Raw genomic sequence first — 10,916 nt, forward strand, 5'->3', positions numbered from 1 at the left:
GGGGAATGTCACTGGGGAAGCACCTTTGGCATGCACAGTGTCTTGGAGAGATGAGGATTTGTCTTTAAGAGGCCACTATCAGCCCAAGGCTGGCATTGGATTTATCTGTACACAAGGTAAATCCCACTGATACCAGTTGGAGATCCTCAGTATTTATGCAGCTTCTAAAGTGAGGCCACTTCTGGAGATGTTTTAAGCTGGAATCACATTTTAGAAATCTAGTTTTGAAAGGTGGGAGGCAAGTGACCCCACTCACTTTTATCCAGGCAAGACTGTAGTGGAAACAGAGGGATGTGCTGCACTCACAATGACGTATTTGCAGCAACACAGCACTGTGTGTGGCAGTAGGATGGCTTTTAGACTTGCTGGACCTCAGGTGCTTTTTGTTCCTAAAACCATTAAAAGCCTATTTACTGAAGCAGCCCATGAGGCAAACATCAGAAACACAGAAACAACAACTGAAGTGAGAGAGACCCTCTGAACTCTATGAAATATTTACAAACAGCTTCAGGAGCCCTGGGATGAAGTGGAGTACTTTCAAGCAGAGACAGAAAACCTAATGGATATAAAAATCCTTTTTTAGCTCTTGGTGAGATTTGTTTTCAAAGACCTAGCTATGATATGAGAAAATGCATTAGCTCATCCAGTCTGCCTCCTCCTGCTCCAGGAGAGAAGTGGTCTCAGTGCTATATTTTATAACACTTGGCTCAGCCCAGCTGTGCCTGACTCAGACAACATAAACCAAACCTTCTTCTTGGGAATCTTCTCAGTTTTTCTAAGTACTTCACTTTGTGGAATTTTCCCCAGTATTCCACCCAGAGCAATTCAACACAGTATGCATAAAGACACTTTGATGTCATGATCATCATGCTGTTCACTTCATATTTATTCCCTTAGACAACCCTAAATAACTTCCCAGCCAGTGTGGTGGTGATGTCCCTCTAACATCTGTCTAGTCATGCTCCTCCCCATTTGAACACATTATTGCTGTGCTCTGCTGTGACTGAGCCTTCACAAGAAATTCTTTCAGATGTTTTCCTGTCTGTTCCTTCCTCTTTGTATTGAAGACATCATAATCATAATCATCATAATTATTATTATAATTATTATTAATTTTTGTTTTTATTATTGTACTTGAGGAAAAGGACATGGAAAAGAAGGAAGTGAAAAGACAAAACGACCTTTTTTCATGCTACCCCAGCTGTGCAGGCACAGAAAGATCCATTTGAAATAGCTGACCTACACACATAATTCAAGTTTTACCTCTAGGATTTATGACAGGGGTATTGTTCTCATTTCTGCTTTCTCTTACTTGCCTCATACATTCTTTTTTCCTCTTAAATTTTTACTAGAATCTTTGAATTTTCCTTTGTTGTTTGGACAGTTTAGAGAAATGATGCTGTACCTACAGGAGGTTAACCAGGAAGACTGTCTGCTCTCACACAACTCAGTATCAAGATGATGAACAGAGAATGTCCCCTTGAAGGATTTCCTTTTCAGAATCTACTGCCAAGGGACTGTACAAGTTCCACAACCAGTTACAGAGGAGGACTGAGTTTAAGGAAATTGATCTGAGATCCCCATAGCATTTCTTTTCCTTGCATATTATCCTTTCTGCTTTAAAAGAAAGAACACAAAACACAGTCATTCCCTCATCAAAGCAGCCTTTCAAATTTGTGAATCTTTTCAAAAACATAAAATCATAAAGCATTAAATTTGTGTATCTTTTCAGTCTTTGTTGATTTTTTTTTAAATTATCCTAAAATAGCCTTCAAACTCAAAGTGGTAGAGGAAGAGGTACACAGATACTTCAAATTTTCAAAAATATTTATAGTTTAAGAAATAACTGTGATTTTTAAAAAAAATTTTTACTTTCTGACCAAACCACGATTTTTTCAGCATTTGACATTTTAAACATCTAAAGTAGAACAGCAAACAAAGGAACTATACCACTCTTATGTGTTAAAAATGTCCTCAGCTGTTGCATACACCCATGTCTCTGAACCAGCAGAGCTCCAAGTGCCACCCCAGGAGCCAGACTAAGCTGCCCATGGCAGGGTTCTCCTGGGGTGAACTCCCAGCCTGGAAGCAGCTTAACCTCATGATGCTGTTCACCAAGTGATCATTATTCTAATTTTACTCTTGGGGAAGCAAAGGCAAGCAAGACAAAGCATTTATCTAAAACCTTAGAGAAATTCAGGTGCATTTCACTCTGAGCTGTGCAAACCCAGCATGCTGTTTTAACGAGTAGAACAGACTCTTTCCACATTAGGAGAAACTTTGTTCAAGTTATTACTTTTCTGAGCAGAGCACAGATTTTAACAAACTGGTAGCTCTGCTAGAAAGCAACACTGAGGGTTTTTATTTTCTTTCCACCATTACAAAGTACAGTCAAATGCAAGTGAGCTTCTGCCTGTCTGCAGGGCTTGCAATAGTGAGAGGTTCTGGCAATAGCTGCACTCCCTATAGGATATATACAGCAACTGGGTCAGCCTGTTTACAAAATAGCTTGTGATTATCACAGCAGTGCTCAGCAGCTATGAATACATCATAGCAGAGTCTAATTAAAGACAGGCATAGCTAAAGCACTGCAAAATAAAGAAACAGTGGCCCTTAATGAAGCTGCTCAGGATTGGGAAGAGGTTAGTTTTTGCTCTCAGTTAGCCCCTTGGAGGTCAGCTAACCAGGTTTATTCCAAACAAGAATTAAAACATACATCTTCTGAGGGCACTCAGTTCATTTCCTCAGGAAAAGAGTGACTTTTGTAACAAGACACACCAATTTCAATGGTGAAAAAAAATCATTTTAAGAGGAAAACTGAAAATAAAGATCTAGTTGAACTTGGTAATTTGTAAATAAAATGGATGTACATAAAACACCATTATACCAATAGTTGTATAAAGCATAAATGTTCCTATCCTTACCCTTCAGAACATGGCCAGAGCTCTCCTTCCTCCCTTAAATGCTGCTACTGCATTATACCTCCTGTGATGCTTCAGGATTGACTCCCAATCTGTCTAGTCCCTGTGATTGATGAAATGCAGTCTTCAGGCCATGCCTATTCCTAAATGACAGAGCACAGGTTAGAAGGGAGGTAGGAAAGTGCTTATTTCTATCCCAGCTATGGAAAGGAGAAGGCTGTATTTTCTGGAACAAAATAGTTATGCTAATGCTCCCAGCAAGCAATGGATTATGGATATGCTCCAGTACTGGCTGAGTCATCATTATTTTAGGCTGAAGACTTAGGGGAAGGGAAAACAACCATTTTTGAAAAGACCAAGTTCTAGCAAATGAGTATTACAGAAGAAAAACCATGAAGAATTAGGCAAGGCAACCTCTCCTGTACTTGTACTTTTTCAGAAAGAGGTTGGGTTTTTTTTCCTCCATCCATTTACTTTTGTAAATGCTGCACAAAAAAGGTGAAAATCAATGATTCGGTCCATTTGTTTCACGTCTACTTCACAGGCACTTCTATCAGTTTCATCATGTTGCACAAGTATTTTATATATTGCTAGAAGTTACTCATAACCAAGTTTAAGGCCATTCACACTTCCTTTACAGAGCCACAATTCCCTTTTTGATGCATGCACACTTTTTGGTCCTTTGCGTGTTTATATTGTGAAAGCTTTAAGAGTTTTGGAGCACCAGAAGAGATGGTCTTGATTTTTCATCTCAAACAGCAGGGAAAACATTTTTATTTATCTTGGATTTAGTTTTAGAAGGCACAAAGAGCTGTGCAGAGCTGCTGCAGTAGCTCTGATGAAGAGGTTCAGAATGGGTCCTTCTTTTCACTCCTCACACTCCAAACCAGAAAGTGTCAGGCAGCAGCAATTTTTCTACTTGGATAATTCTCTTTCCTGCCCAGAATGTGAGTCCATGGTGCACTTCTTCCCAAAGGTGTGTTCAAGGGAGGCAGACCCTTCCTCTCAGCTGCATGCTCATGTGCCAGGAACCACAAACTTCCCAGCAGGCCCACCACAGGCTGCAGGTACTTCAGCAGCAGACAGGTCACAACCCACAGACAACACATGGAACACAAAAATGGCTTAAGAACGCTACAGTTGAGCAAAAGTTGTAAGTTACTAATAGGATTTTATATTAGAATAAGAGAGAAATTTACCACTGCAGTACAGAGCAGTGAACATAAAATATTAACTTCTACAGCATTTGTTTGACTGTGGTGAGAACTCACGTACTTCTCCCACAACACTGCAGACTTCCTAAAATCAGCTTCTCTTAGAGCTGTTAGAAAAACAGGTAACATGAAAAAAGGATACTGAACAAGAACTATGCAGTTCACCAGAAACACCTTTTAACACAATCAGCACCTCTTCAATTAATAACCTTGGTGAGGCAGAGCTGTTGAGCTGTTACAAATTTATGTAGATCCACCAGTGATTAATATTAGCAACCAAAAGAGCCTAGTGATGAAACCGCTACTGAATGCTAATAAAAATATTCATGATCTTAGGTAGTGTTTCATATTCCGAGCAATTGGAATAAGTTTACTGTAAAAAATATTTAAAATTTCATTATTGCATGTAATAGTTCCATTATTATATGGATTTAGTTAATATTTCAGCCTCTTCTGTTGTAGTATCTAAAAGTTTAGGGTACAATGAGCGTGCTGTGGGCAGGCAGTGGTTTGGGAAGTATTGTCCAGTGAAAAGCACAGAACAATAGGCTGCAACAGCAACTTAAAAACCTTAAAAAAAACTTGAAAAAAAAGCACTAGAGCTACCTGAAATGAAACTAATTATAACAGGTAAACTGACAAGCAGCTGCAGCAGCAGGAATCCTTGGTTTTCTGTGGCCACACATAAAACAGTGTTGATATTAATACAAGAAAGTAAAACAGACAATGAAAAGCAAACAATTTCCAGATCAAGAAAAACTGAAACAGCTGCAGGTGGTTTCAAGAAAAACACTGAGCACTTTTTCTTTTATTACTGTGCTGCAATATACAGTATATTTGAAGTATAGAAATTCAAAACCAGTAAAACTTCAAAGACCCAAGTGCATTCCCAAGGTGGAGTCCACAATTTCACAGCGTGTTTCCTGTGCCCCACACACAGCCCACATGCCAAGCCTTCTCCAGCCATTCCCCAGCACTTCCAGAGCAGTCAGTTACACTGTTCAAGCATCACTACTTCTTCTTGAGAGCTCTCTTTCCTTCCCCCTTCTTTGGTTTTTCCTTCCCACGGAGCTTTTTCAATCGCCTCATCTCCTCCCTGAAGTCCTGATGCTCATCCCTAGGTGGGGGAGAAGGAATAAAGTTTATTCTTTTTCTTGGGATCCAGAGATATGAATAGTTCTTTGAACTACATGCTAATGAAAAAAAAAAAACAACAACTAAAATCAAAACTTTTTAAACCATGAAGTCCATACTGAAGCTTGCTGCAATGTTACTGCTGGCAGTATCACTGAATAATAACATGCAAGATTTCCTCTGATACTTTCAGAATTAGCAGGGTTCCCCTTTTCAGCAATAAAAGGTGTGTGCACATGTGTATTATTTCAATTGCATTTTTTGATCCCCTTTGCTTAAATGAGCAGTAAAATGCAAAAACCAGCAAGAGACGAGAGTAAGATTTTCCCCCTTGTTATCCAGCCCAGCAGTGCAGGCAGAGCACATTGTGTTCCTGTGTTCAGGCCATTAGCTCCTGGGGAAACAGGGCCATGCTGAGCAGTAATTACAGCACACGGCACTGCTCTCAGGTGACTTCAGGAATGAGCTATGGAGATGGCATCAGTACTGGGAGAATCATAATAAGAGACTAAAATAGGAAGGAGAATGAAGGGGTTGACAGGGATAATTAATCCTCAATCACTTTCTAATAAATTCTATTAATCTGTCCCCGTATTTTTTAGTGCAAAGTGATTTTCAAAAGTCACAACTGCATCCAATGTGGCCTAAGATTGCTGCACTGCTATTTTTAAATACAACTTCTCTAAATAGAAACAAAAAGCTTGTGATTTATTACCAGCCCCATTAGTCTATGATTCTTCATTACATTTTTTTTTTCTTCTTCCAACTCTCTGTATACAGCTAGAGAAGGAACTTAATAGGGGAAGGAGAAGAGTGAAGAACATTAGCCTCACATTGAGGCTTTCAGTGTAAACAAACAGCCAGTCTAGGAAGTGTTGGCACACCTACCTAAAGCAAGAGCATCCTGAATGCAATCCTCGATGGTTAGTATTGTCATACTAGCAACCTCTTTTGACTATACAGGGTTTGCAGCCTCACTTTTAAAGATTTTTTTAGAGCTACCTGATTGAAGTGAAAAAACTGCATTTGACTCCTGCTGATGTTCTTCAGCAGTACAATTCTCCCTGATACAGACTGTGGGAATTAATTTAGAAATTAGACAACTGGTTTGGATGAAGCGGGAATTAACAAGACTATTTAAATCACATTTGAATTTAATTTAATTTATTTTGAAGAATAAAAAGGCCCTCCAGCCTAACAGAGACTTTCTGTCTCTTCTAAATTTCACTTATTAGCTGTTGAATGACAGAAATATATGGCAAGTCTGTGTTAACATCACCTCTTTGTAGCACATTCATTTGCAATATTCAGAACTACAGACCCATCTCCTGTCTATCAGAAAGGTTTCTTCTCTTCCCCACAAAGCAAAAGCAGGAACCATTTCTTAGGTAAATGCTTGCATAACTAAACCTCCAGTCTTTCTCACAAAAGCTTCCAATTATGATAAAAGTCAGCCAGCAGTCACTTTTGCTCTCCTTGCCCTCAGTGCCAACAATCAAGTGCCTACTTCCATATGCACCATATTCAGAAGGAAACACTTCCCTTGAGGAAAACTATCACTGTGTCCTCTTTGTGACCGCCCAGCCCCAAGGTGGTTTTATTACCTTTGTTCCATTTCTGTAATGATTTCATCTATGTACCCCCATTCTCCCCAACCTGTTTGTCCCAAGCTGCTTCCCTCCTCCCCCATGTCAATCCTCTAATTTCTGCTGATTCATTCCCCAGTTTCCTCCCTGGACCCCTGTCAATCACTTGGCCTCCCATCCCCTCTTTTTAGAACCTTCCAGCAGGGGCATCGAGTGATTGGTTGGAGGTTGGAGCTCTCCCTCAAAATTTTCCTCAATTCATTGCCCCCATGTCTATCTCCCTGGTTTCCACACCCCAAGTTCTCCCCACTGGTTGTTCTGTGAATCCCTCCCTTGTTTCCACCCCCCTGGAAACAACTGGAACGAGACTCCAGCCACCCCTTTCCCATCTCCAAGCTGCTCCCACCCCCTGAGCACCTGTAGAGGCCGAAGTAGCGGAGTTTCTTCATGAGGGCGTAGTAGGTGTTGTGAGGGGGGTACCAGTTGTGCACCTCATCCCTCTTGGCCAGGGGCTGCTCGCTGAACAGCTTCACCACCTTCATGGATTTGGAGTCCGTGGGCCTGACCACGTCGCCGAATATCTGGGCGCTGAGGCGCGCCATGCGCAGGGCGTAGCTGGAAACGTTGGACATCTCCCCAGGAGCAGTGGGCACACACACAGATGGACCTTCCTGAAAAAGCAGAGACACAGCTCTTCACCCAGCTCAGAGCAGAACCAGCTACCCCAGAATTAGGGCAAACAAAGGAATGTGTCATACACTGAGCATTCATTTGACATCACACATTCCTTGCATAAAATCAGTCTGATAGTTTAGCATGTAATCCTGCTGATAAAGAACATCTACATGACTCCATGTCACAGACATGTTTTATGAAAAATCCTTTCCTTAGGATTTTTCCTCCTGAGAAGCTAAGAGGCCTCAGGAACAAAATGCAAACAATGATTATCTGCTGCTGTGGAATGCAACAGGTGCATCTGTGATTGTTCTCATGTGGTTGTTTCTAATGAATGGCCAATCACAGTCCAGCTGTCCGGACTGTCTCGGTCAGTCACAAACCTTTGTTATCATTCTTTTTCTATTCTTAGCTAGCCTTCTAATGAAATCCTTTCTTCTATTCTTCTAGTATAGTTTTAATATGACATATATCATGAAATAATAAATCAAGCCTTCTGAAACATGGAGTCAACATTCTCATCTCTTCCCTAAGACCCCTGCAAACTGCACCACAAATTCAGGGACAATTCCCAGCCTACAGACAGCACTACCAACTATAAACATGCACTGCACCACAATTTACCATGGCTAGCATGGTTTATTAGCAGAACTCACTCAGCTTGCTCAAGACAACCCTTAAACTCCATCCACAGGAACAATTCTAGTGTGAGCTCTGCCAAAAACGGCACCCGTGTGATACCACCGACTGCTGCACAAGCACAGGGTAAGGCACCACTTGAACATACAGAGAAAATGACCTGGGGAAGTTTTTCCTCATGAAAATTTCTCACCCTATTTGAAACATTGTTACAATCCATGTAACAATGGACCATAAACAAATCATGTTTCTCTGCATGAATCACACAGATCTTTCCCATCTCAATTCCCTCCCCTTGATCATCTCCATCAGCTTTTTCTCCATTCTCTTTTCAGTCTCTCATGATACCTATTCTTTTTAAGAGGAAAACAGTAGTTTTTCCATGCCAGATTCTTTTTTTCCAAGAAAATCAATCAGCAGCTTCCCATTCTCTTTTAGTCATCTCTCACCTATAAACCTCTGCCACAAAAATGCCCTGAAGACAAAACCATTGGTATTAGGCCACCAGACAACATCCACTCTGCTAAAGCAGCATGAGAAGGGTTTTCTCTCAGCTTTTCTAACCCTCCCCATTTTAAGTCTTCTTTACTCTTTCTTTGCAGAATTGGTTGTAGTAGACAAGAAAAGGAATCCCACAAGCCTGTATTTAAAGTAGTATCTTGTCTGTACTTTGCCTTTTTGAATGACTGATAAGTCTTCAGACAAATTAAGCAGGTTCCTTCAAGAGCACAACACTGAGGTTAAAGTTTAAAAACCTTGTTTTAAAAAATATTGCACAGGTGATTCCAGAATATGAGCATAACAAATTAAAGATCATGGATAAGAGCAATCATCAGGACAGTGCTTAGTCCACTTCAGTGTGATTACACAGAGCCTGTTGTTTAATAACACAAATTTGGAGCATTCATAACCTCACATAGATATATCTGCTCATTGGAGGACCTGCTTTGATTTACTCCTGTTGGCAAAGAACTCTAAATGAAGCAGGAAAAAAAATCAAGCATGAAAATAATTCAAGTAATTTGAGAAGAGAGAATAATGGTGAAAGTAACAAAAGGGAAGGCAAAGCATCAGAGACCCCGAGCTAACGCAGTAGGCCTAGTGGGAGAACACAGAAGCTCTTAAATGATTGCAGGGCAGCACTTACACGTGAGCATCTATACAGGGGGAAATAATCACGAAATTTTGCTAAATCATTTCTTTCAGAACACCCCGTCCTAATTCCTGCATTCAGAGACAAAGCAACAAGTTGTCCCCCAAGCTCTTCAACACAGGACTCCAAAAGTGTGTCTTTATCATAAACACACAACTTGCTTAATCTCTACTTACTCCAGCCTTAAAATAAAAACACCTTTAGCTCCTGAATAACGCAAATTTGTGGTCTGAATAACCTGATTTTCACTTCTGACTCTCTAAAGAATTGTAACACCCCAAGCTGAGGCTGGAGACCTCCATTAACCCTTGCCCGACTAAAAACGCTTGGGAGAGAAGTGAAGCAAAGGCTGCACATTCCCAAAGCTATCCACAGCCTGTTCTAGGGTGATTCTGTGAGATGTCACATCCGTGAGACCAAAGAGCACTTTCGTTATTGTCACTTCCAGCAATGACATCTCCACCATCTCCACTCGGCGCCGGCACACCTAAACCGAACCCAGCGCTCCGTGCTGCCGCTCCACAGCTCCCGGCTCCCCGCTCCCGCCCTGGGCTGGCTCATTCTGTATTCCCGATCCACCCGCTTGATTCGGAGCGCTCCCTTCTCACTCGGAACACGCCAGGACAGCGCTCATTCCCCCAGGAGCACGGGGGGAAGACCAGGCCGCCTCAGAGCTCAACCCGCGGCGGGCCCTCAGGCCGGGCCGGCCCCGCTTTCCCGTGGGACGGCAGCGCCGGGACGTGGCTAAGGGCTGCGGCTCCCGGGGACACGGCCCGCCCGGCACCCCGGAGCCCGGCACCGCGGAGCCCGGCACCCCGGAGCCCAGACCCCGGAGGCCGGAGCTCGGCACCCCCGTTCGGCCCCGCTCACCCCGCGCTGGGCCGCGGCCGGAGGAGCGGCGGCGCTGCCGGAGCGGAGGCGGCGCGCACGGGTGACGCGAGGGGCGGGACGGGCGGCTCAGGGAGGGACCTTCCTCCTCCTCCTCTTCCTCCTCTCCCTCTGCTGTTCGTCCTCGTTCCCCGCCCTCCTTGGAGCTGTCCGGCTACTGTCCCCGCGGTCATGGAGCCACGGAATCACAGAGTATCCTGAGCTGGAAGTGACCCTCAAGGATCACACCACGAGAGGCCCACACCTGACCCTCAAGGATCACACCATGAGGGGGTCACACCCTCTTGAGCCAAGAACAAAACCTTTTTGTGACTCCCTTTCCACAAGGGAGTTGTGACTCCCTTTCTTTCATTTGTTTCCCTCCCTGTTGTAAGCAGCTTTGCAGTTATATACGTAAATCTAATAAGGAAATGAGAAAAGTGGTTATCCTCGTGAAAAATACGTATTTTACGATTGGCTTTTCGCACATACTGAAATTAATATTATATGTGTTGTGTTAGAAAGTAGTGCTGTATTAATTCTCCTAAGTAGCGTGTTAAATGTAGTTTTGGGTTTTAAAAAATGTTAAAATAGAAACTATGCTATGTAGGATACTTTTTTAAAGAAAGGACTTGCACTCAGATAGCAGCCACAGGACACATAAATCTTTCAGAGAAAAAGAATTTATTGCTCTCTTATCAGAAGAAATGAACTTCTTCCCACATCA

At 42.4% G+C, this 10,916-nt stretch overlaps 1 protein-coding gene across 1 annotated transcript; it reads right to left on the reverse strand.

The window, feature by feature from the left end:
• Nucleotides 1-4,910: 4,910 nt before the first annotated feature.
• On the reverse strand, nt 4,911-10,241 carry MRPS33 (mitochondrial ribosomal protein S33). Its single transcript, XM_059472462.1, has 3 exons — nt 10,193-10,241; nt 7,273-7,526; nt 4,911-5,252 (listed from the first exon to the last, which is right to left on the reverse strand). Exons 2-3 carry the CDS (start codon nt 7,485-7,487, stop codon nt 5,147-5,149), a joined length of 321 nt encoding a protein of 106 aa, XP_059328445.1. The 5' UTR covers nt 7,488-7,526; nt 10,193-10,241; the 3' UTR covers nt 4,911-5,146.
• Between the last annotated feature and the right edge of the window lie 675 nt (nt 10,242-10,916).

Source organism: Ammospiza nelsoni, chromosome 5 (assembly GCF_027579445.1).
Source record: "Ammospiza nelsoni isolate bAmmNel1 chromosome 5, bAmmNel1.pri, whole genome shotgun sequence".
NCBI lineage: Eukaryota > Metazoa > Chordata > Aves > Passeriformes > Passerellidae > Ammospiza > Ammospiza nelsoni.